The 27,612-nt window shown below is 42.7% G+C and overlaps 1 protein-coding gene across 1 annotated transcript in view; it reads left to right on the forward strand.

Annotated features, from left to right (window-relative positions):
• The window catches only part of Gpr139 (G protein-coupled receptor 139), a 40,427-nt gene extending 24,309 nt beyond the window's left edge, over nt 1-16,118 (forward strand). Inside the window, exon 2 of the mRNA XM_059251414.1 lies at nt 15,184-16,118. Within this exon, the coding sequence (XP_059107397.1) occupies nt 15,184-16,118 (935 nt within the window). The remainder of the gene's footprint in view (nt 1-15,183) is intronic.
• Nucleotides 16,119-27,612: the final 11,494 nt, after the last annotated feature.

Below are 27,612 nucleotides of genomic sequence, written 5' to 3' on the forward strand. Positions count from 1 at the left end.
ATGGCTGCTTCTCTTGAACCACACTTGCTGCCTGTCCAGTGTCCTTTCTGCCCTCAGGGCACGAACAGCACAAGACACATGTTCAGCATATGCCCCTCGAATGAGAGAAGCAAATCCAGAGACATGTGACTTACCCAGGGCCGCAGAGCTGGTGGGCAGCAGAACACAGCCCTATAGGCTAGAGTAGGATATGAGCTCCCTATGGATAGGAAGCACTGTGCATCTGTTCACCACTGCATCCTTGTCTCTGGTACAGTGCCTGTTACATGGTAGGAGGCTTAGGAAAGGATTGTTAAATGGATATGTGAACAGCAACATTGTTTATTGCTTCTTTTGTCCTTGCCTTCATAGAAGAACAAGGCAGGGTCACAGAAAATGATGGCTTTCTCTTAGCTGCATTTTATATGCACAATTGATAAGCTATTTGCCCACTGCTAAAAATACGTACCCCTGGCAACGGTTGGATGGATAGTGCTTAGCTCAAGATGTTTAATCAAACAGCGACAACCCAAGCAGAGCCACAATTAGCCTCTGACACCCCAGTGAACTCCAGATGAACAGCCCGGAAGCCTCTGACTTCCTGTTAGTCCCCTGGCACCCAGTGACCATCACCCTGGGTCTGCAAAACAGCAAAAGGATAAATGACCATCCTCTGCCCGAGGCAGACACCAGCTGGAGCAGATGGGCAGGGTAGGCAGCAAGTGAACACATGGGATGAGGGCCATGGAGACTAGCCGGTGGGGAACATCACTGGGTACCGGAAGAGACAATGGGGTCATCTCAGTCATGTGCAGTGGAGTTCATGAAAGTCATAGGATCTAGAAATCTCTTTATCTTCTCTTGCTCCTATTCCCAGGGGTCCCCACAGGCCATATGGCTCCTCTGAAAGGCATTCTTTTCTTCCCTCAACTCTCTCATGCCATATACATGTTTGCTGATATATACTGCTAACCTAAAAGGGATATAAAGACAAAGTGGGCTTATTATACACAATGATCCATTCCCCCAAGTTATTTAAAAAGCATATGAACAAGTAGGTGTATCAAATGGAATTTAGAGTCTCATAAATCATGTTTGAATTCAGAGATCAGCACACTCTTGTTGATTGACCTGTGGAAGTTACCTAATCCCACTGAGCCTCCATATTCCCATCTCTAAAACAGAGATAGTTATGATATCCATCTCATGTTATGAGGGCTAAATTCAATACATATTAAACCTTCAGCAGGTGAGATACATGCAATAAGTACTCAAGAAAGGAATGGTTTCTGGGTGCTGGGATACACATGCTAGGTAAACTCTCTGTCCCGGGTTACATATCCCACCCTTAGGAACCATTATTTTAAATGTATCAGCTTTGGCCAGCTCTTGTAGGATTCATGTTGGAGGATGAGAAAACTGTCTGGGGCATTAGATATGATCATATTCCTCTTCCAGACCTTGGCATTTTTCATCTATAAGTGAATGAAAATCTTACCCACTTCATTAGTATGGATAAGTGCTAGTTATAAATGGTCTTCAACTCGCAATGATGTTACATTCTGATAGACCTGAGAAATATATAGTAAGTTGAAACTACGGGAACTTGGTAATGGGTTAATACATCCAATCTACAGAGAATTCTCTTATCAACATAGCACACCACAGACTCTTACTTGTCTGGGTTTCTTCACCACGCCAGGCCTAACTGAGCTGTGGGTGTTGTCAGCACTCAGCATTTAAAGACAAGATTGTATTTCAAATCACTAGACCATAAAATTATCCAAATTCAGACCTTAAAGTATGGCTTCTGCTGAATGCATAATCATCTTTGCCCCTTCATAAAGTTGAAAGATACTGAGTGAAAACATACTGTGACAGAGACTCTTCATATTGATGTTCCAATTTGAATATGCAATATCCCCCATCAGTTCATATTCTGAACACTTCTTCCCTAACCAATGACACTATTTGGGAAAGTTCTGGAAACTTCAGGAAGTGACCTGTAGCTACATGAAGGAGGTTGTTTAAAGTGGCTTCTTAGGAGTACATTATCCCTGCATGTTTCTTGTCTTGCTCTTTCCTGACTTGCCATGCTTGCCAGGGTTCATGATGGACTGAACCCTTTGAAACCGTAAGCCAAAACAAGCATCCTTCCTTTAACTTCTTTGGTATAGGTGTTTGGTCACCATGATGAGAAAAACTAACTAATACAATAGGATATTACAATATTAGACAGTGTGTCATGTTACAGTCATTGTGTGTGACGAAGTGAGTTCAGTGCCTGACACTCAGTAGCTGTTAGCTGCTCTGAGAGAATGACAGGGATCTTCACATCTTCTGCCTCCTGGTCTCTTTGGCCCATGCTGTTCACTCTTTTTCCCTGTGGGCCAGTGAAACCCATACCCCATCCCACCCCAGATGTGAGCTATGATACCATGTTGATGGTTGAAAGTCCATTACTAACCTGCTCTGTTTATGGAAATGGAAATTGAGGACCTGAGAATGGACAGGCACCTGGGACCTACATCAGAACCCAGCCTCACACAGAGGCACCTCCTGCAGCACTCCAGGAGTCTAAGAACACTTGTATTGACTGATCCTGACACTTGAGTTAGAGAGCTCTTGTCCAGAGCTAGCTAGCCGTTCTGGTCTGCCCCATAGACCAGAAGGCTCAAATCAAGATGGCCAATGCCTCATGGACTCTCCTATCATTCACTGTCTCTCCTTAGGAAACCTGGTCATGATAGTTATATGTGCCAAGCATGACTGCCGACAGAATACTTCCTTGAGCCTGGAGCTAGCCAAGAGCTTTACATGTATAGATGACTTTAATCTTCACAGCAGACCTTTGGTCCAGGAGTCATCCTTCCTCTCATTTGCTGATGTGGTATGTGAATCTTGTGTTTACATAGCTTGGCCAAGAGTGCCAGCTAGAAAAATGAAAGTTTGGAGCTCCATGAGATGGGCCCCACACCTGGCACCGGTACTGGTGAAGGGGTCAAGAACCTGATCCTAGATAGGCCATAGGTCCTAGGGGAGAACCCAATACAATTATTCTGCTAAATGGATATAGTGTTTCAGTGTCGCCTGTGTCTTCTTGCTGTACCCATAGATCAGAGCATCTCTCAAGCCTCTTCAGAGAATCTTCCCTTTGCAATAGACACCAACTAACACAGAGACCCACAGCTGGTCTAATGCTCAGAGAACAAGATATGGTGGCATGCTCAGCTCTAAATGATACATCACACACAGACACACAGACACACACACACACACACACACACACACACACACATACACAAGGCTCAGGAATCTTGGCAGAATAGGGGGCAGAGAGATTTCTAAGAGTCAAATGTGGTGGATAACATCAAGGAAACTGTTTCCTGACTACGATAAGGCAGGTGCACACAGGAACTCACAGAGACTGTGACAGCACACATGAGACCCCAGCAAGCTCAAGCCAGACGAAATCCCAGCACAGAGATCCCACTAGTAGCCGAGGAGCTGTTGACATTTGAATGCTGCTGGGTGAAGGAAAGTCAATTTTCTCTAGTAATATAACCCCTGGTAGCTTGATCGCATGCAAAGTCAGGCCCCACTCCCAAAACTAAATAGACAGCACTAACCAGACTTGACGGTAGAAATTAAAAGGAAATCTCAAAGTTGGATGGGAGGATAGAGAGAGTAGTTAAAGGAGAAAATGGGAAAGTAGAGATGAATATGTTTTAAATATATTATACTAAATTCTCAAATAGTTGACGAAGATGTTGACTTTCAATGACTGAAGATTTACGAGACTAACCAGATGCCCTCGAGTCCAAAAATCCATACATCTCTCGTTATAAGTGTCCTAACCATTCTGCTAACTCTCCCACTTGGTGATTACTGCACAGCCACCTGCCTGCCCAGGACTGGTTCCTGTAAAGCCCTGGCCCATCTGTCTTTCTGACAGACTCCCAGAGATGAGAAGGCACAGCTGCATCCATCACTCTGTTCCGAACTTGACCCAGAATGGCTCCATCAAGTGCTTGCAAGAGGTTTCTTCATTTTTCCAGCTGCGCTGTCTTGGCCAGGTGGCATCTCCTCCCTGAATATCAGTTTTCTTCTTTGTTCACGGAGACCAGGGCCTGAATTCCACCACCATTGTCATCTCCCTACCCTTTCCCATGTGTCAAGTCCCTTCTCCAATAAGCTGAGTTCACGTTACAAGCAAACATCTACCACTGCTCTAAGTGGAAACATAATATTCCTATGATACCCCTAAACTGTTTTATTTCATTGCACGGTAGAATTTTTGAAAGCTCTTCATCATAAAGTTTTAATACATTTACAAACAATGTAAACTATGTTTATAACTTCCTAAGTAAGAACATTCATCAATAAATTCCATAAAACCATCTCATCTATGCAAAGCCATTAATACACAGTAAGTCCTCAATAGAAGTTAGCACATGGGGAAATATAGTTTGGAATCTTTTTGGGTCTGTTGGCTGCCTTAAATGTGGCTTTATGATCAAAGTCTAAAGTTGCCATGGTTACACAAGGAAGTTACCCCTGGTCAAAAAAACCAAAACCAATTCTGCTGTCAAGAGAAGGCCAATTGATCGGCAGGACTGACTCCTGCCTGCAGCGTGGACGCTGGCTCACTGTTCCACTGCCCTGAGTCAACCTTCCCTGGGACAGTAGCCATCTTTGCCCTTGCTGCCTATTAATCCACAGAGGGAGACTTGCCAGTCTAGTCTACACAAGAAACCACTGCTTTGTTCATTGCTAGAGGCAAGCCAGAGAGGCTGCATTATAGATCCCACACTCAAGATCCACAGGCCAAATCCACAGCATTGGTCTCACCTTGGCAAACATCACCAGTTCCTCTTTGTCCCACTGAGCTCAGCTGTAGTTGAAAGAATACTTTCAACATGGTGGCAAGATAGCCACTACCAAAAGATTTCAGATGAAACTTCTTGTGTATAAAAATAGAACCAAAGGAAGTAGAAACACTGGTTTGGAAAATAATCCATTCAAGAGTTAAAATGTTACTAATATATAAGTGAATCATATCCACGAAGAAAATAATAGAAAAAATATAATAGAAATAAATAAATAAGAAGCTACAAAAAATTGAAGAGCTGCCAAGATAAGAACTATTTTTGCATTTTGTGGATAATTTCATACATACATATGTGTCTTGACCAAAGCCATTGCCTATTCTCTCCCCTCTGGGTCCTCCCCTCTCTACCCAATCACTTTAGCCTCCCAACCTCATGTTTTCTCTTTTCTTTTTAAACCTAGAGTGCTGCCTGTACGTACATAGGTCAGGACGTTCTTTCAGGGGCTGCATCTCTGAGGAACACTTACTCTCCCTCCCCTAGCAGCATCAGTTACTAACAGCATCCTCTGCTATTGCTTCCCTCCAGGAACTAATTTTTTAAAGAAAAAAAAAATGTTATATCAAAGGACACAATAGTCAAGTGAGTCGCTACCCAATGATGGCTCTTAAGGGCTTAATTCTGTAGATAATGATCAATGTTCTCTACCAAGGACAGAAGCAAAAGAGGACAGAGGTTGCATAAGCTACACTTGGAGACTGAGATTAGAAGCAATTGGCCAGGGAAATCAGAATCTTCCCTGAGGAAGATTCCTAAGGAAGACTCTTAAGGAATGCCCTGATTGTTCCATCTTCCCTCCTTCCTTCCTTCTTTCATTCTTTCCTTCCTTCCTTCTTTCCTTCCTTGAGCATTTTAACTCTCTCACTTATCTCTGCATCTAAAACAGGTCTGGCCTCTTGTACATGCTCTGTGATTGTTAACTGATACCTATTTGCTGGGTTTTAATAGGCAACAATAGCTAGCTGTTTAGTGTTTACTCTGTGCCAGGAAATATGTTAAATATTGTGCATGAACTATTTCACGCAGCCTCACAACAACCTCACAGCTATGATACCCATTTCACAGTTGATACTAAAGCTCCAGGATTAGGACACTCGCTGAGCATTACAGAAACCTTTCTCTTGGGATTTAATTGTAGGCAGTCTCTTCCCTGTTCCTCTAAGGAAAGGCTGTTAAATGCCTTGGTACTTTGGGTGAGGTTCTGCCTGCAAAGAGGGAACAAGGCCACTGTCCCTTCAGAGTCTTTCTTGGAGAATGGAAAACCCCAAAGTTGTCCATCCCTTGGGGTGACATTCCATTCCCAACTGTTACTTCACTGGTCCACAGTTAGCTTTATGTTCCTCATAACTAACAATAGGAAGAAAGCTCTGTTTCCCAGAGTTCTTGACTGGGGGAAGTGGAATCATGGGAAACAAAGATGGCCACTGGCAACATTTGGAACTGGAGATATAGGATAAGGCAACTACTCTTGGGAGCTCCTCCCCTACTTCTCTTGTGAAGACCCCCATCAGAGTTCAGAGTAGAGACCTGGAAACCTCCAAACACTTTCCATAGACACCAGAAACCAAGTCTTGCAAGTGTCTTACCTTCCTCTCCAATCCCTACAAAAAAACCCAGAGAATATCAGTATCAGTGAGGAGGGGAAAGGTAGAGCACCCATCATTCAGTTCCATGTGCTCACCTCCCAACTCTAAGCAAGGTCATTGCCAGCTTTCTACCCAGGAGGCTGCATGATTGCTCTTCCTAAAAACCCCATCTTGGGAACCCTGAGGAGTAGGCAATCACACCACCAGAACAGCCCCAAATGCCAGAGGCCAACCTGGCATGGGAGCTGACACTCCTCATGCAAGAGATAGACAACTGGAGGTGTGTTCAAGCGACAACTGAAAGAGGCGAATGCTGCCTCTCTGGAAATTCACAAGGATGTAATTTAGGATGCAGAGAAACAGGATTTGTGAAAGGTTAGGTCAGGAATTTAATTAGCCCAGAACAGCAATTCTCTCTATAAACTTTTTCTCTAAGTTTTGAGCACTACACGGATGGGACAACAGTGCCTCCAGTGCCCCTTCTCTTCACATAATCACTGCAGCTATCAAGAAGTTCTTCTCAGTATCTAACCTAATCTTTTTATAGCTCCAGCTTGATCTCTTCTCCTTCCTACAAAGTCTCTTAGCTGCCTGAAGGAGGGAGGTAAAAGGAGACGAGACAAGAGGTTGGACAAGAGGGAAGAAAGTGTATTATTCTTTAAACCAACATTTCTATTTAGTGGGATTCACCTTGTATAAATACACAAAATGCTTAAGGAAGCACCATGCTGATCTCCCCAAACAATAATGGTAATAACAACAGAAGGATGCTTCATAAGTCTGACAGACCTGGAGAAAAAGGAAACCTAGGATCTATCTCTAACTGAAAATGTTCAACTTGAGCAGTGGTGTTCCTGTATAATCCCACCTTGTGGCACTAATCATTATTACTAATTATGTTATTATCATAGGTGTAAACATCCTGGAGACACCAGCAAACACCTGCTCTGCTTATCTATTGCAGCATTAAAAAAATCTCCATGACATGGAAACTAAATCTAAGATTTATGGTTACCTGTCACAGTTCATAGACCTGAGCACCAAAGATGGAGACTCATCCCATAGGTGACCACTGATGTTAGGAATCCCCACACATGGCTTCTCCAAGTGACACAGCGATCATAGAATAAAAACTAGGCTTTCCAGAAGGAGTCGTGGTCCCAAATCAGGGTTCAAAAAGTCCCTTATGACATAGCATTAACAGTCACACAAAGCCTTCCTGACACCATCTCAGGTCAATACCACAGGACAAGCTCTGGCAAGGCATCTATATGGACATGGACACCAAGGGATTTGGGGGCAATCAGGGAGACTCACTACCACATTATTGGCATGGTTATTTAATTTCTTTTTCAGTGTGTGTGTCTGTGTTATGTGTGTGTGCACTATGTAAAAGTGCACATGCCTAAGATCTCATGGCAATTAGAGGAGGTAGCTGGCGTCCTTCTGTATCTCTCTCTATGCTGTTCCCTACTGACTTGGAGCTCTTTCTTTTAGCTAGCCTGTGTCCCAGCAATCTTCCTGTCTCCCCCACCACCCGCCATGCTGTACTTAAAGACACACGCAGGCACAGCTGCCTTTTTACATGGGTGCTGGGAACCTGAGCTCAGGTCTCCATGCTTGTACAGCTAGTGTTCTTACCCACTGAGCCATCTCTTCAGCCCTCCCATCTGTAATGCATGAATTAAATATAACAACTCAGATGGAATAGTACCATCTCCTGGCTCCCCACCTTTTAGCTGTGTGTCTCCAACAAGGGACTTAACCTCTCTGAGTCTCAAAGCTCTCAAATCATACTTCTGCCCTTACACGGTAGTTAAGATGAAAAGAGATGTTGTGAAATGCCCAGGACATAGTAAATGTTGAATGAATAAGTGTCAGTTATTATTATACACTAGGATAATTAAGTCATTGAAAGATTAATCGTTAAAGATAAAAACTGGAGGAAAAAAACCAGCAGAACTAACAGAAATTAACTCAGAACTCCAAGTGTTCTGTCTCCCCAGCCAGCTGTCTCTTTCAAGGAACCTACAGGGACATCATAGTCATCACAGACACCAAAAACATCTCTGAAAGACCTTGGTCCTTTCTCCGCAGCCAGTAGACCAATAGGAGGGATGACCTGGTAACAGGACTATACTCTTCTCCCTGCCACCCTCCAAATCTTCTCAAGTCTGAGGACTGTAAGCTGTACATGCAGGAAATGAATCCTCCCAGGCATATCAGAGATGCTTTGTAATCCCAAAGCATGGACTTTCTGTTCCCTGAGACCATGAGCCTGTCCAACCTCACCAGGACCGAATGGAGCCTGAGCCAGTTGGTTTTAGAGGAAAACTGTGAAATGCAATTTCAGGCAGCAGTGATCTGGGTTTCTCAGCTCATTTGCCCCTTGCAAAGGTGCACCAACTCTGTCAACACTGCTTTCCCTCTGTGGAAAAATGTCTGACAGTGGAAATGATGGATTTTTTTCATATGGGAAGTTAAAGCAACATCAAGCCATAGAGTTGACGTCCCTACCTTCCCATCGTTTTTCTAGAAAATCAATACACAGGTCCCGCCAGTCCCCCAAGCTCACCTCAAGGTCTCCTAAGTGTCCCTGATATTAGCCTGGGATTGGGGTGATCTCTCTGCTCACACAAAAGAAATGAGAAACTCGGTGTCAAGGATTAGTTTCTCAAGAGAGGCAATTACTAGAAACTTCAGGAAATGTCAAGTATGAATACCTGGCAATTTTGTTGGCTTTGATGGCTTGCTTGACTTAAAGCATTCATTAGGTGGGGCTGGAATATTTTTTGCAGCATTTCAGTTTGGAGAATTTTTAGCACCCTGCTTTAAGCTGTGTTCAGCTGGGAAGGAAGAGACAGGGTCACAGACATTCTACAGAACATTTCCTGGGGAGACCCTGGAATTTACCCATCCCTGCCTCCTGATAGTTGTGGAGGCCACAGAATAGAGAAAATTTGGGCAGGAATAGAGAAAATTTGGGCACTGCTCAATGAGTGAAGAAGGATTGTGAGAAATGACAAGACTTTTGTAAATTTGAATGACTAGCTGAAGACCCTTAGGGGACAAGTAGACGGCTCAGTGTGTAACAGCATTTACTCTGCAAGCAGGAGGACCTGAGTTCATATCCCCAGCACCCATATAAAAAGAAATGGCCAGACATAGCTGCAGTGCCCATAACCATGGCATCCTGGGGAAGAGACAGATGGATCCCAAGAGCTCTCTGTCCAGCCAGCCTAGCTGAAATGGAAAGCTGCTAGTTCAGTGAGAGACCTTATCTCAAGGCAATAGGGAAGAACATGAGAGCGGAAGACACACGATGTCCTGCTCTGGCCCCTCCCATGGCTTACACGGGCTTGTACCCACACACTTACATGCATCTGCCACATGGAGCAAACCACACACACGTGGGGAAAGGCAGGAAGGAAGGAGGGAGAGAGGAAGTGAGGAGTTTAATATGGGAAGTCACAAAGAGCTAGGATCTCTTCCTGGTTTCTTCACTTGCTTGGTTTCTTTGGACAACTGATCCAAATGTCCAAATGTCGGTTTCCTCATCTATAAAATGGCAGGCTAGTCTCATTATTTGTCCTTTGAACACATCTGTTTCATTCCCAAACCTTTGCACATGCCATTCTTGATGCCTAGAATCCTTGTTCCATCATGGCGGACACTTTGTTCTCACCTTGCCCGAGCTCAACTGTTTGCCTTTATTCTGCATGGTATCATCATCCGGGATTCTCTTGTGTGTTGTTGTCTGTTGATTTGCTCATTCATTTATTTAGTCTTCTTCTCACACTCTCTCATCCCCATGACAGAAAGAAACTTGTCCATTTTGCTAATCCCTGTGTCTTCAGCACTTCGTGCCATACCTAGCTTTGAATGAACTAATGAAGGAATGAATGAAAACAGCTCACAGTCACCAAGCACTTATCGTGGGCCAGGTACTGCTGCCTCTGTGAAAACTGATTTAAGTATTCTTCCATCTGAGATCAATCTCATAAAGTAGATGTCTTGATTAGTCTCATTTTATAAAGAAAACTAAAGCACAAAGTGATTGAATAAATTTGCCCCAAATCTATGAGCCAGTAATAATAGAGCAAGGATGAAGCCCCAGGGCAGTCCTGCTCCAGATCCCACAGGCTTGGCTATTGTGTGCCCTATGTCATCAGGACCTACAGCCTGATTTCTAGGAAACTCTACTTGTATGATATTAAGTCAGGGCAAGTAAGGACCAAAGGGCAGCCCTTTGACCCAGACACCCTTCCTAAACCTTTGCCTTCCACTGTATGCCCGCTCACCAGCTTCCCTATGCCCACTGTATGCGTTCTCATTTATCTCATCAGTGTGTAGCCATTTGCAGGCTATTTACACACTCTGAGTGGAGACCCTGACATCTACAATACCAATTTGTGCCCACCTTCAGCCCATGCATGGGTCATTGCCTGCAAATATAGATGCTAAATACTTGGTGAAAGGATTTCCAAATGAATAAAACATTTTGAAATGCTTTTTAAGAGAGCACAACAAAGCTGTTTAATAAAAGAGAGCTATTAAATGCAAAAATACTTACAGAGCAAGCCCAAATCAATATAAGTGTTCTTTGTCTTAATAAACCCAGAGCTTCATGCATTCCCACCCCTGGGCCTTTGCACATGTTGTTTTCTTTATTGAAATGCCTCTCCTCCCACATGTTTTTCCTGTTTGCCTGTTATTAGTTGTTTTTTACTCTTTGGCTCTTTTATTCTTAGCTCTTTTGCGGGGGGGGGGGGCGCCACCCAGCTCCCAAATAAATCACACACAGAGAGTCTTATTCTTTCTTATAAATGCCTGGCCTTAGCTTGGCTTATTTCTAGCCAGCTTTTCTTAACTTAAATGATCCCATCTACCGTCTGCCTCTGGGCTTTTATCTTTCTCCATTTCTGTATATCTTTCTTTACTTCTTTCTCTGTGGCTTGCTGTGTAGCTGGATGACTGTCCCCTGATGTCCTCCTCCTTTTCTTGCTCCTTAATCTTTCTTCCCAGATTTCTCCTTCTATTTATTCTCTCTGCCTGCCAGCCCCACCTATCATTTCTCCTGCCTCACTATTGGCCATTCATCTCTTTATTAGACCAATCAGGTGTTTTAGACAGGCCAAGTAACACAGTTAAACAAATGCAACATAAAAGAATGCAACACATCTTTGCATCATTAAGCAAATGTTCCACAGCATAAACAAATGTAGCACATCTTAAAATAATATTCTACAACATTTAACTCCTTATTTATCCCTTGATCTCACCTTGAACACCACCCTCTCAGAAACGTGTTTTCCGGTCTCTGCTCCTGGCCTACTCCTTCCTATCACACACTATAACCTGAATTTGTGCAGTTCTTTGGTGAATGTTTTTCTCTCCCTATAAATTCCAAGATAGATTAAAGCAAAACAGACAACATCTGTTTCATTTACCAGCTCTTCCCTACACATAACTCATGGGTTCTTAAAAACATACTGGGTGCATTAACTTTTGGGATATCAGGTCTATAAATACAAACCATTTTATTTTAAAGGTGTTATTTTCTGAGGTGGAGTCTTTACAGAGTACACACTCATCATTGTTCTTTATCAGGTACAACGAGGGGGTCCCCACCCCATTGGAATAAATATTATTAAATGATAATCTACAGCATGAACTTTGGTCCCAGGCTTGAAGCCTGGCTAATATAACCAACACTCTGTTATTTCTGAGTTCTTTGGATAAGAGCAAGAATGACACAGACTTAAACAGAGTAATAGTCTGCCCTACCAGCTACTGAGAGGTCATGGAACAGCTGAGCTGGAATTTACACATTCAGCTGTTGGGAGTGTAAATTAGTAAAACCACTTTATAATTAGTTCTCGATATCTAATACAGAAGATGCACCCTGTAGGCTCATGTGTTCCAACACTTGGTCACCAGCCAGTCTGCGGCATGGAAGGTTGAGAAATCTTTAGGATACAGAGCCTTGCTACAGGAAGTGATCCCTCGGGGCAGGCCTCAATGATTGACAGCCAGGCTTTACATCAATCACTTCTCTGCTTCCTGACTATAGACACATGTGAGCGCTGCCTCATGCTCTCACTACTGTGCCTTAAACTGTGAGCTAAAATAAACCATTCCTCAGTTAAGTGGCTTCTTGCTGGGTGTCTGATCACTGCAAGCAGAAGAATAACCACAACTACACATTCTAAAACATAAACACACTTTTGTGTGCACTACCCAGGAAACTCTCATATGGACATGCTTCTCAGTGAGAGTCATACTGAGACATGAACTAGCACACTCATAATGGAAAAATCCTGGAATAAATTAAAAATGCCTTGGGGGGGGTTGAAATACAAAACTATATATAATATGTACATAAATTGTGTCTTAGTTAGGGTTTCTATTGCTGTGAAGAGACACCATGACAGGATGGGGTGCTGGCTACACCTTGATCAGAAGGCAACAGAAAGTGGACTGAGTGTCACATTTCCTGTTCTATTCTTGAAAAATTCTTGAGAAGCTTGAGCAAAAGAGACCTCAAAACCCTGTCCCACAGTGACACACTTCCTCCAACAAGGTCACACCTATTCTAACAAAGCCACACCTCCTAATAGTGCCACTCCCTTTAAGGGCCATTTTCTTTCAAACCACCACATTGTACTAAGTTGTTACAACGCTATATAGTTGCTCACATGAATAAATTAGAAGTCAGAGCATTGACATAGCTAGATCTCAAAAACGTACTGCTGAATACCAAGAGGAGAGAATGGGATGGACTAGGATAATGACAGTATGGAAGAGAAACATCAGGCAAACATCACCCTGAGCACAGACTCCGGTTCCCCTAGAGAGAGGGGAGGGAAAACAATGACATTGGAGCTCTGTCAAGACAGGCTTCACCCCTACCTACAGTGTCATTCCTCTCTTACAGAGGAATGAACCAAGTATAAGAAAATGTTCAAATTCCTTCAGTTTTAGGACAAGTGCACCAGGCTCTGGGTGTGCGCTCGTTGTAAGAGGGTTCTATATGTGAACTACATCATGCTTTGCCTTGTGTTTGGGTTCAGGGCCTTGCTGTACAGTCCTGGCTGGACCTCAATCCTCTTGCTTTAGCCTCTCATGTGCTAGGGTTATAGGCATACACCACCATGTCAGTCTCAGGTAATGTTTTAAATGGCTACTGAGAAATAAGTGGGGTTAAGAAAGGGAGCACATAGGGGAGGGAGAGGAAAGGGGGATAGAAAGGAAGGGAGGAGGAGGGGGAGGAGAGGGAGAGAGATCAGACTCTGGCTCTGTTCCTAGACCTCAGACAAAGGACGTAAGCTCTCTGAGACCCTCATTTGCCAAGCAGGATTGACAGTGTCCGGAGTTGATTGTAAGAATGAATGAAAATCCGTTTTATCTAAATAACTTTCAAATATCATCCACCGGGTTATTGCTTTTGAATTATTCCCTAGTGCCTTTCTAAATGCATCAGGGAGATTCATGTTTATAAAACTGATGCGTGTGTGTGTGTGTGTGTGTGTGTGTGTGTGTGTGTGTGTGTGTGTGTTAAATACTCATCTAACCCGGGGAACAAGAGTGTTTTGCTATTACTTGTATAAAAAAACACATACATGTGTGATAAATGAGTGTATATAGGTATCAATTATTTATTGGCTATGATTATCCTGAGGGAAAAGAAATGGGGTGATTAGAGAACAGAAGTAGAAGAGGGATTTCTGTTTCTTTTGTGATTGTTTTTAAGTATGCACAATGTATGCTGATCGCTTGCTCCAAAAACCAATGCAATTCATTTTAAAATTAATGTGCAGGTCATCTCTTAAATGCACTTCAAAGAGGTTCTAGAATATAAGTTCCATAGAGGTTCTTAAGAAGTCAAGCTGCTGAAGATGTAGCAAAGTGGTAGGGCATTTGTAAATAAGTAAAACCCCTGAGTTCTCTACCCAACACCACAAGGAAGGTGTGCAGCTTAAGCACCTTGGAGGCCAAGGCCTCCTACCCCCGTTGCATCACTCACTTGTCTTGCTGCTGTGACAAATTGCAACTGAAGGAAGGAAGAGTTTGGTTTTGGCTCACACTTTCAGGGTACAACCTGTCATGGAGGGACAGTCATGGCATTGGGAGCAAGAGGTGGCTGGTTGTATCGTGTCCACAGTTGGGAAACAGAGAGAGATGAATGCCTGGCTTTTTCCTTTGTATTTGGTCCAGGACTCCAATCCAAGGACAATGCCACCCACTTTTAGGGTGGGCCTTCCCATCTCAATTAACCCAATCAAGAGCTCCTTCACAGACATGCCTGGAGGCTCATCTCCTGGGCGATTCTAGATCCTGCCAAGTTGGTGATCAGCGTTAACCATCACACCCATATTTCCGAACAGTCAGTCAGACAGACTAATTTAGAATGGAGAATTTGGTCCAGGGATACAACACTGAGTCTCCTGAGCACTCAGGGATCCAGTTTCACATCTGTAGTTGGATAATGTTAGCATCATCTCTCACAGTTGCATGAGGCACAAATAAACTATAACACAAGTATATATTCACATTGTATTCAGCTGTTCATTTGAGGTGTGATTTGTGGTGCTGAGTGTCCCACAGAAATACTCATTTGATCCTTTGACATGTATTAGAGTCCCCTGGAAAGCTCAAGCCCGGGGCCCCACTAGTAGCCAACAGTCATCTTTGCCTTGGGAATAACCTTGATTATCTTATCTCCACAGCAAATATCCTGACAGTCATCATCCTCTCTCAACTAGTGGCCAGGAGGCAGAAGTCCTCCTACAACTATCTCCTGGCACTTGCTGCTGCTGACATCTTGGTCCTCTTTTTCATCGTTTTTGTGGATTTCCTATTAGAAGATTTCATTTTGAGCGTGCAGATACCTCCGATCCCTGACAAGATTATAGAAGTGCTGGAGTTCTCCTCCATCCACACCTCCATTTGGATCACGGTCCCCTTAACTGTTGACAGGTATATCGCTGTCTGTCACCCACTCAAATACCACACAGTTTCCTACCCAGCCAGGACCCGAAAAGTCATTGTCAGTGTTTACATCACCTGCTTCCTGACCAGCATCCCCTACTACTGGTGGCCTAACATCTGGACTGAAGACTACATCAGCACCTCCATGCATCATGTCCTTGTCTGGATCCACTGCTTCACCGTGTACCTGGTGCCCTGCTCCATCTTCTTCATCTTGAACTCAATCATTGTCTACAAGCTCAGGAGGAAGAGCAATTTCCGCCTCCGTGGCTATTCCACAGGGAAGACCACTGCCATCTTGTTCACCATCACCTCCATCTTTGCCACCCTCTGGGCCCCCCGCATCATCATGATTCTCTACCACCTCTATGGTTCACCCATCCAGAACCCTTGGCTGGTCCACATCATGCTGGATGTCGCCAACATGCTGGCTCTTCTGAACACAGCTATCAACTTCTTCCTCTACTGCTTTATCAGCAAGAGGTTCCGTACCATGGCAGCTGCTACACTCAAGGCCTTGTTCAAGTGCCAGAAGCAGCCTGTACAGTTCTACACCAACCATAACTTTTCCATAACAAGTAGTCCCTGGATCTCACCAGCAAACTCACACTGCATCAAGATGCTGGTGTACCAGTACGACAAACATGGAAAGCCTATAAAAGTATCCCCGTGACCCCATAGGGCTGGCACTTGTGCCTCTGTGTAATCTGTTTTCAGATGAGAGGGTGTCCCATGCTCTGGTTGAACAGCTCTCCTTAAGAGTGCTAACCTGATTTCCTCTCTCCACAGACTGAGCAGCTCTCAGACTGGCAGATGAGAAGAAAGGGAAGAGAAGAAAGCAAGGAATGAATCTTGTTTTTCTTTGCACACTTGTTTTCACAAAAATCATCCTGAAAGCCACAGTTCCTGCTGGCTTAAAGATGCCATTGGCAGTTATAAATGCCACCATACTGTGACCAATAAAGACCACAGTAGAGAAGTAGTTTGTGCTGGTTCCATCTACAGCCACTAGGAACCAACCACTAGAGTGTGTGGTCCACCAAGTCACCATAGTGTGTAGCTGAGCCACACTCTTCTTCCAAGAGTGGAGGTCATCCATCATTTCCCTGTACCATTTCTAGCAGCTAACAGGGCTGACTGATTTGGGATTTTCTTCCCCCAAGATACCCTTTGTCCTTGAAAGAGCTGCAGTCTCCAGGTGACCCTAGCAATTCTGGCTGCAGAATGACAGCATGGGGAAAGGGAAGGGTCAAATACCATCCAAACTGTTGCTGGAATATCTATGGGGAGATTCCCAACAAACATGACCATGTCCTTAGACCTGGGGTCTAAGGTGCAGTTTTCTATTTGCCATAATGTACAGATTTTATGTCTCCTCCAAAACAAAGACCCTACCTGGTGTGTAGGGGAAAGGAGGAATTCTTGAGCCCAGAAAAACAAAAAATCAAACCCACTCTTGCCACTGTTTCAGTTCATCCTTATGTGAGCTGTATCGGTTCCTTGCATTCAAAATCCCTTCCTGCTGTGGCACTGCATACTCTTCCCAGAAACGCCTTCTGTGTCAAGTTGTGAGCCCTGCATCCTTGCTTGCTCAAGCCCTCATCAAATGCTTTCCATGAAGTGACCTCTTAACTGGAGAAAACTGCAGCTCTTCTGGTGAGAAGGGATGCCTAGCTCCCACCACAGCCCAGCTGGCATGGCCATATAAGACCCTAAATACAGACACAACTGTCATGGAGGGGTGGTTGGGTCAACCACTGGTCTGTCCCTTGATCTAAGTGTCTCAGTCAGGTGGTGCCTGTTATCAGTAAAGCTCTTTAACTTGCATGCTTCAAAGGTGACAAAATGTATTCATTATTCTCTCCTTGCCTGGTCAAGGTAAGAACAAATCTAGGATGCAGTGATTAGAGGCTTCTCTGAGAATTACCACATGTATGTGCAGACATAGAATACACACATGTAGACATGACTATATTAAACTGGGCCTGTGGTGTGCTTTAAAGAGGATAAACACGCTAGATCCCTATTACTTTGCATTTTTATTTGTGCCCCTCTTCCACATTCCTAGTATTTGAACCCATTCCTGGTTTGGAAGAAATCTTCCAAAATGATTTTTAAAACTGCATGATCCTTTTGGTGACCAAGCTAAACATAGTCACCTGGAACACTTGGTTCCATAGACTTGATTTTTATTGCATTTCCTCCCTAAATTGGAAGGCATGTCTCTGTTGTCTTAGGAGGTTCTGTAGCAAAGGAATGGGATGGAAAGGCCCCTGGGGCAACACAAGTACTAAACCTCAACCAATGCCCTTTAAGACTAAGCCAGGGCAGTTTGGGATTGTATTGTTCCTGATGGTGTCCATTCTTATCCCTTTTAAATGACTTATGGGTGAGTCTCACCATACCCAATGGTTAGATTCTAAAGTCAGTGAAAAGAGAATGACCTCACAGGACTGTGGTTCCTGTGCATAGTCCCTCAGGAAAGAGGACCTTTGAATACTCAAGAAGCTACATTTTTCTCCAGTGTTGTGACAGGCTGCATATACTTTGGCTGAAGATAATAGAGTCAGCTGGTGTTTAGGGAATGTGTTGTATTATTGTGATGTGTCTGAGAACGTCAGGACCCAGATGCAGCAAGCCACTACCACTGAACAGTTTGCAGAAGTTATTCATGTGAGGGATGAGCAGAATCCCAGCTTCTATCTCACTTGCTCCCCAGAGCATATACTCAATGAGTGAAATGTGAGCAAACTCCCCCACATCCCTTGAATTGTATTTCTTTCTTCTCCCCCCAAGCATGTACAAGTGAATGTATGTTCATTAGCTGTGTGTATGACACAATTCCACTGCACCCCCTATAAGTAAACATTGACCAAAGGCTACCTATGCTGAATAGATATTATATATGTGTGTTTATTTATTTTTTAAAATGCATATCTCTGAAAATGTTAGTTTGAGCTAGCTATACATAAGCGATTCAAAGTGCAATATCTATGAAGGTTAAGCAATTCCTTTTTGAGTATGTACACACAATGGAGAGTAAGACTTTGACTCTCAACGCTGTCTGCTCTGTGTTTTTAATCTCTAAAACAATTAATTATTTAAAAGCTGGGTGTACCCTGGGAATGCTTTCCCCAGACACTCATTTATTACTTTTCTTAACAGTAGAGGTTCTACCAGGTGATATGGCAGCATCCTCTGTTTTCTGACTACATTTCCTATTTCTCTAAGTAACCCTTTAAGCTAGTCCATGAAAGTACTCCAGAGAGTTGTTGCATACTCTCTCTAAAGTGCACATGGATACCCTTTGGATTAGGCTGACATAAACAAATATAAATATATATTATCAGCCTAACCCAGAAGGTATATACATACATATATCGCCTGAAGTTTATTTAAGATTACAGAAGGAACATTCACTTATTATTGATAATAATAACAATGGACGATGATAAAGTTTTTTTTAACTTTAAAAATTGTAAGCCTTTTCATTCAGGCCGGGTTTGGAAATGAAGCCTTGACTACTGAAGCCTGTCACATAAACAGCTGCTGCTAAGGGCAAACACCTTAGCCTGGGTTTTTGTGGTGCTTCTTTCAAAGACTGTTCATTATCACCTCCATTGCTGTATGATTTGTGTCTTTGGACATGGTGACAGTGTCATACATATACATGCCAAGTCTTTTTCTTAGCAACTGGAAGCCTGGGGAAATAAATGAGGGGTACAGCAGACAAACCATAAAAGATAAGCCATGCGAAGGCATGAACACCCATGTTCCAAACACCTTGCCATAGAAAAGGGTTGTTTTGCACAGCTGGTGCCTACTTGTCTGACATGGGGAGCCCTTGGAAAGTGCATTCAGGACTCGACTTACTACTGACCACTACTGCTTGAAAATGGAACAAGAGGCCACCACCGAAAAATAGGAAATGCTCATATTTTCTTAACTAGATAAAATAGTGTGTCTGGACTAGTTTGTATTCTAATAAATTCTAATATGGTGCGTACATGGTGTTTGCTATTTGCATATATGGTCAATCAACTGCAGAACGCTGGTTTTTATTCATATTATTTTTAATTGATAAATCATAATTGTATACATTTATGGGGTGCAATGTGATGTTTTGATATATGTATTAAATGTGCAATGATTAAATCAAGCAAAGTAATATGTTGCCTCACTTATATATTTGTGTTGACATATTAGAAACTTACTTTTGTGTCCATTTTGAAGTTTACAATGTATTATTTTGACTAGAGAACTTCTTCTATGGAACATTTCTTTGTCTAATAGAATCTTTGTACCCTTTGATCAACAACTCCCTGCTCCTTTGCTCCCATTTTCCCAACCTTCTGGTAACCATTCCATTCTCTGTTTTTATGGGCTCAACGGTTTTTTGGTTTTTTTTGTTTGTTTGTTTGTTTGGGGTTTTGTTGTTGTTAATTCTACACATAATTGATATCATATGATGTTTGTCTGTTTGGAACTGAGTTATTTCATTTAATATAATGTTGTCCAAATATCAAAATACTGATGAATGTTTTTAAATATTTTTAAATTAACATTTTACTTATATGTTGTGTTAAATGTTAGCATAATAATAGAATCCCAGGCTGGAAAGACAAAAACAAACAGACAAACAAGAAACACTAGAGTCCCACCTGTTTCTTTGTTGGTCATATGGATTTCAAAAGGTTAGACCATGAAGTTCTGCTTCCTGGAATTCTACATCACTCATTACTTGCTATACATCTGGATTCTCTTATGATTGCACCCTCTGTGAGTTGTTGAGGCAACAAGGGCTGTAATCATAAATAGAATTAGCACATGGCAAAATGCTCAGACTTCCATGTCAGGCAGTTGTGGATTCATGTCCCAGATGTGCAATGGACCAGATGTATGCCCTTCAGCAGGTCCTTCAAGACTATAACCTGAAGGATTGTCCTTAGCTGGAACGTGCTACAAATTGTAATATTTTCCATTTGTCTGCAAGGCATTTAGATGTTCTCATGGTGAGACAACTACAATTTGGAGTGGAGCACTGTGGGTGGGCTATGTGACCTTGGGCAGGGTTCTTAATCTCTCTGAGTCTCGATTTCTTCTTCACAATGGGGGCTGATCACCTTTCCAGTAAGTACCTTAGTAAGTGCTTATCAGTATTTGAATTTTTCAGCTTCTCTTGTATAACACTTTACAAATAAGGTTGCTAAACCCAAAGAAGTGAAAGGATACATTCAGAATGAAGCCCAGGTCACTCAGTATGTTACCCTTTCCACTGTATCCCACTGGACCATCTGAGTCATCCTCAAAAAGGTCACATTATTTTCATGGCCCTTTTTTTAGAGTTGGGAATATCGTCTAGTTCTGCAGTTCTTCAAGTGCAGGTCACCCAAGCATGAGATATAACTATATCATAATTAAAATACACAGCTTGACATTTCTCTGTAAGGTGGAACTCTTCCTTAAATTGATTGTATCAGCTCTCAAACTCTCTATGCATTTTCCCACACAAACCACCATCAATTCTGACAGCCACCCACAAACTATAGTCACAATCCATCTTTGCATCAACTTAGAGACTGAAAGTGACGTATAACCTGAGCAGAGGTACAGAACAGCAGAAAAATTGTCGAAAGGGTCACAGGATATTTTAGCCATGCCGCAGTATCCTCATAAATTTTGCTCACCAACTCAGAAAGGCAGGATAAAAAAGAGCCGATGGAGGCTGAACTGTTAGATAATGATCCTTTTATTAATACATTCTCCTAAATGATGGCTCAGCCTCTTTGGAGGGTGAGCAATTAATCCAAATACTTGCCAGACACAACAAGAGGGATGAGAGGCTTGTGTCTACTAGGATAAATAGATACTGTGAATATCCTGGGTTTGTTGGGAGAATGTGTTACTGTGATGCCCAAAAAGGAAAGAAAAGAGTTTCCTGATTTAAAAAGAGCAAATAAGGCTACAGGAAGAGGAAGACCTTGTCATGAACTCTCTGCACAGGGTGTTACCCTGTACAGGAGCTCTGTTACCTACAGAATGACGGTGACACAGTATTTCTTCCCAAGTGAGATATAAGCAGAGGAGTTGAGTTAAAACTGCAGTAGGAAGTATTTGCACTAAATCCAAAGAAGAAATCTGCGTGAGGATGTCTATTAACTCCACAAATGAGGGTCAATGGCAGCTCTCAGAGTCCACTTCTCTGCACCACAGAGAACCAAACTCAGAGGTTTCAATGTAGAGACTTTACTCAGGAGACTCTTCATGATGACCTGAGCAAGACTAAAGAACGAGTAAGCACTGTTGGGACACCTGGGAAATGATGGGGAAGCCCCGCCCCCTCTGCTGTGACATTGGAGGAAAGTGAAATTGCAGCTGAATGTGAGCTGGCGTCTTGGAAGAGGGGCTTTCCAGAAAGGGGCTCCTCCATACTGTTGTCAGACTCAGGATGCCAGAGAGGAAAGTAGAGCCATGTTTCCCAGCTCTTTTTTTTTCTTCTGATGTCTACATAGATGCCTCCCACTGTTGACACTCAAACAGAAGTCCATGAGGGAGGGAGAGCAGGCAGTTCATTTACAGTGAGCAGACCCCCATGCAGCAAGGGAAGAATAGATCAAGAACAGAGTGAGACAGGAAGCAGCTGCAGAATAAACAACAAAATTTGGAGCTTTATTTTTACTATCATTGAGTTTTTCAAGGGACAGTGCGGCTTTTTGAGATGATATCATCCAAAGATCCAAAAAGAAAGCTAAGACCCAAGAAATCTCCCCTTACTCAAGAGCATAGAATCTATGTGTCAGTAAACATGACTTCAGTAATCTTTCTGCACATTTTACAAAAAGCACAAAATACATCATATACCTTTCAAAGCTTTAAACTCTCATGATCATAAATTTCCCATATCAATCCTCAGAACTTCCAGTGTCCAGACTATCAACTTAAATATGTCTAAAGATAGAGAGCAATCATTCATTGATAAACCACTGGGCCCTGGGCATTCCTTTAGTCATTTATTTATTTGACTGATACTTATTAAAATATGTCATGTGCCAAAATCTATTCTAGTCAGTAATTTGTTAGTGAACAAGACATATAATCCTCTATGGAAGGTATTCTCCATGGATGGTACTGGAGAAAGCAAGCTAGATTAAAGCAGACAGCGATGGGCGCTGAGACAGACAGAAGAAAGCAACCCAGATCAGAAAGAAACAACATTAGATAACTCATTCATGAAAGCTCTGTTTCAGAAGGTGGCCAAAGAACTGGCACCCAGATAATAAAAGAAAAGAGCCACAGCAAGGAGACCAGCAAAGGGAGAGGCCTTGGAATGGCCTTGAGTGCTAGTGGGAGGCCAGAAGACTAGAACTGCTGACACATTGTGATCCAGCAAAGAGATGTTATGAAATAAGGCAGAGCAAGGTGGCAAGAGTCAAACCATGCAGAGCTTTGTGCTCTGGTCAAGATCCTGAAGGGAAACCACTGGGCATCTTAAGCAAGGGATTGGTGTGGTCATCTTGCCTCTGTCCTTATGAGTCTCAAAGGAGAATGCACTCATCTCCATTTTTCAAGTGAAAAAAAAACTCATCTCCATTTTTCAAGTGGAAAAAAAAACAAGTCTCATAGAAATTAATTAAATTTACTCAAAATAACAATGAGTAACTCATGAGTTGGTATTTAAGTCCAGGTCGGCCTGCTTCCAAGAGCCCCTTCAGCAGGCCACCTTGACATGTTGTCATTGACATCCCACGTTCTTGGTCTTGAATTAGCAATTTGGTCCCATTAGCCTTTTCCTCATCCAAACTTGATATTTAGGCTACAGTCATCCTCAAATCCCATTAATGAGGAGCCAGAAATCATCCAGGCATAATACCCTGTGGTTCCTCTTCATGACCTAATTTGTGTGTTTGATGAAATCTGGCAGAGCTGAATCTCAGTACTACAAATAAGATAGTAACAAAAATGAGGAAGACAAAAATGAGTATAAACTTTCACATTTTTCCTGAATCATCCTCAGTATTAATTTTTTTGATGTCATTATTTTACAAAGGCCTCCACATGCGGCCTTTCCATTTTAAGACTAGCAAATGTGTCCCTGTCCGAGGTCCTGAAAATGTCCATGACAGATCAAGTGTCTGAGAAAATTCTAGATATGAAAATAAAAAGCTGTCCTCCTTCTCCCCATTTTAAAAAAAAAAGACCTGGAATATCATCACCTGTGTGGTGTGTGTGTGTGTGTGTGTGTGTGTGTGTGTGTGTGTGTGTGTGTGTGTATACATACCTGAGTACATCAAGATCTGAGGTCAACCATGCCTGTCATTTTTAGGAGCTGTCCACCTTGTATTTTGAGACAGGGTCTCTCACATTGGGTCTTGACTGACTCTACTAGGCTGAGTAGCCAGTGAGCCTCAGTGATACTGCTGGCCCCAGCTCCCCAGAATTGGAATTGCAAGTGCAAGCCACTGTGCCTGGCTTCTTCATGGCTCCTGGAGTTTGAATGTCTGTCCTCATGCTTGCACAGTGCTCTTTCAACTGAGCTGTCTTCACAGATTCAATCATGACTGATTTTGTCAGAAGATTTAAGATGTAGTTTCTCACAAATCCATTTCCACTAGGACTTTGCACCTTTCAGCAACATCTACATCACTAAGAAATGTGGAACACTGACCACAGACCCAAAACCAAGCAATGAAACATCTGGATTTTAACAGCATCCCCCGATGTAATTCCTACATGTATTAAAGCTGCAGTGGCCTTTAACACTTTAAACCAATGGTTACTCACCCTTGGAAAGCTTTGTAGAATCCTAATTCCAGAATGAACTACAGAGATCAGCATTCTTTAAAACTCTTCAAATGGTTTCACTGTAAACAAGATGATTTCTTCAGGTAAAATGTTATATCCATGTTATAAAAGGAAAGCTTGCATCATCCAGCATAGATAGAGATCATTAAAACAGATTCCCAAAGGCTGCCAATAATTCTCAACACATACCATTGTCTAAACCAGATATCTAATCTCTCTAGTTAAGAAACAAAAGTTGAGAGTTAAAGGTCTGATATCACCATGTTAAAACTTTCCCTTCACCTAGTCATGGCTGATAACAAGCTGTAGGGGAGCTCTTTCACAATGAGGTTCAAAGTTAGAAAGCCAAGTCCATGCTTCTTAGCCTACTTGCACACCTTCATTGTTGCAAGAATTGCCCCTTGGGAAATGCCAGTCTACTACAGGGAGCTTTCATAGTGTTTTGATTTTGGTGACTCCCAAGCTGAAGCTGCACTTTAGACTCACCTGGTTTTAAAATCATACTTCCAGATACTATGCTCACATGTGATCAATCAAAACCTTCTAGAAGAGCCCAAGGCATCTGAATCTTCAAGATCATGCTCAAGTTATTCTGATACCCAGCCAAGACTCAGGCACTCTTGCCTACTTATTGACATTTTGCCAGCCCTGAGAGCTTATGAAAACTCTCCCCATCAGTCTGCCATGTGTTCCCTCAACAACTCACACTCCATATTTGATTGAGATTTCACCATATGTGTATGTCTCACAGATGGAGTTCAAGTGCAGGTCACAGCTGATAGCTCTCTCCAACCCATTCTGGATCTAGAACAAGCTTTGAAACAGATTCAAGGATGGACTGATAGGGGCTGAGTGTAGCCTGTTTCTGGAAAGATGGATTAGAGGACCTTGGTTGAACCCAAGATCAGTGGAATCCCATCCAACCAATCCTGATGTTGTAGCAAACACCCAGACAGACTTGGGTTTCATAGAAAACAGTTGTTATGATCATTGCAAGTAGATTTTTTGCCTCCCAGATTGATGTCAAGTGAAGACAATTATAGATGAGACTTCAGACTGTCTTTGTGGAGTCAGGCTTGGAGCATATCACAGCTATGTGTCCTTAATGGAAGACAGAGTGTATGAATAATTCTTCCTTCCTGTGGACAGGCTAGTCTGAGAAACAGAATGAAGATAGTTGACCCACATATATGGTATCCCTTATCTAAATTGTATAGATCAATCAAGAATGGCACAGGGAGTCACACTTCATGATGTTGAAATTGAATGTGGAGGGATAGATGGCCTTCCTTCTCACTAAAGGTGGCGAGAAAGAGCAAGATGGAGACATTTGACTTTTAAATGCCTCTGAGAATAGAACAAATAGTTCCTGCAATGTGCTAATGTAGAAACAATAGAAAGAGAACCTGGTCACACTATACTCATGCCTCCTGCCCTAGGGAATCTAACAAAACATGGGTCCAGGAATTCCACAACCCAAAGAAGCAGCCAGGTACCCTACACTGCAAAGATGATTAAAGAAGACAATGTCTCCCAGTCCTCTCTCCTCAAGGCATGGTTTGGCTATTAGACATCTCCAAAGACATACTCACATCTTTGAGAACAGAGATCCCTGATCTTCATATCTTCGCCTCTCCAAGCTCTCACAGAGTTTCCTAAAAGCTCTGGAATCAAAATTCATTTCAAATGACTTTGACTAACACCAAATAGGACTTTTAGAAATGAACAAATACAAGGCCCAAACCAGACACATGAGCCCTGACACTCGTGCAAGCATCAGGCACCTATGAAAGGGCCATGAAGATTCAGGTTCAAATCCTGACTCCTTCACTATGTAGCTGAGGAATGTCAAACAAGCCTTTCTGGCCCTGTAGTTCCTGCTTTGTTCTCTGTAAGATGGGAATAACACTACTGACTCCAAATGGAAATAGCTAGATTATATTTAAGATGTTGAAAATCTCTAGAAGCCATTAACAGATCTGTTTAAAATACACCAAATTTATTTCTATCTACAAGAATACTGAATGTGCAGAGACTTTTCTCAGTATCAGTATTCTGGGTCTACTTTGAGTTAATGAGGCCACTTTCAAGATAAAGGTTTTAGCTATACTATGCCCTGGATCTCCATCTCTTCCACAGCAGAGAAAATATATCATTCATTGCCATCATCCAGTGACAGTCCTTGAAAAAGACAGAGCATCAAGGGTTTGGAAGGAAGAAGGCAAGCCATCCATCACTGCATGTTCTATTCCAATGTCATGATGCAGCTCTAGTTCCAGCCTAGCTCTTTCAAACAGCTCTCATCCACTGCTCCTCTCCAGAGTAGAAACTTAAACACCAGAGTGAAGTAACCACTGTTGGATGAAGGCCGCTGGCCTGTCTCATTAGTTTTGCTATCACTGAGTTCCATTGACGATATAAATGTAAGTGGTCCTATTGGTGAGTGTTAATACAGGTCACCTGTCCATGTCGCATACACACCTGTCCAAGTGTGTCTCTAAGGCTCTGAGCTGGAATACAAATATCCCCCAGCAGGAGATGAGGGCTTCACATTATTATAAATTAATCTTATAAATATCTGATTTCTAGGAGGCTGCCAGGAAATGACTCCCAGATGTCATGTGTATGTGCCTCTTAGTCTGATTATCCAGGGTACAATGCTGTTCTATGACAACAGACAGACCACAACCATGAGAGAAAAGGGCAGGGTCTTCCCACAAGAGTGAGGTCATCACAGCATCAGCAATCACAAGGAAAGGCAGTCTCAGACAAGGAAAGCAGAAACGGACCTGACAGCCAGCAGAGGATCCAGTCTTCTTTGTCCTGATTTGGTGGCCTGCCTGTCAACTTGAGCATTCCTGAGGACACTGTAAAGGTAGAGTTTACAGCCAGAGGGGAAAAAGATTCAGGCAGGCTAGTCTTCCTGGGACCCACTAATGAGGAGGCCTACCTGGAGAGGTCGCTTTAAGTGGAGCATCCTCCTGAAAGCTCTCTGTTGATTTTCTGCCATGATCTTAGACCAGAAGAGTCTCTGTTCTAACATCTTATCTGGTCTCAATGGGGAAGAAATGTTCAATGGGTGCACCTCCGGCCAAGGCCAGCCGGGCTCAGAAGTGAGATCTCTCCTGAATGACAAAATGATTCCAGCTTGGGATTCCAGCTCATGGAGCATCACTTCTTCCTCACAAACAAGCTCTGTGTTTAGCCACACTCAGCTGTAAAGCCTTCATCTCCTCAGGAGTGAAGAGACTATCTCACTGAGGCCTCAAATATTTCTGAGATGGATAAGCCACCTCCCTTGAAAACTGTACTTCAAAACTGACCAGCCTCTCCTGGGACTCTCTGGATGCTCAGTGGGTTGAAGA

Source organism: Peromyscus eremicus, chromosome 1, assembly GCF_949786415.1.
Source record: "Peromyscus eremicus chromosome 1, PerEre_H2_v1, whole genome shotgun sequence".
NCBI lineage: Eukaryota > Metazoa > Chordata > Mammalia > Rodentia > Cricetidae > Peromyscus > Peromyscus eremicus.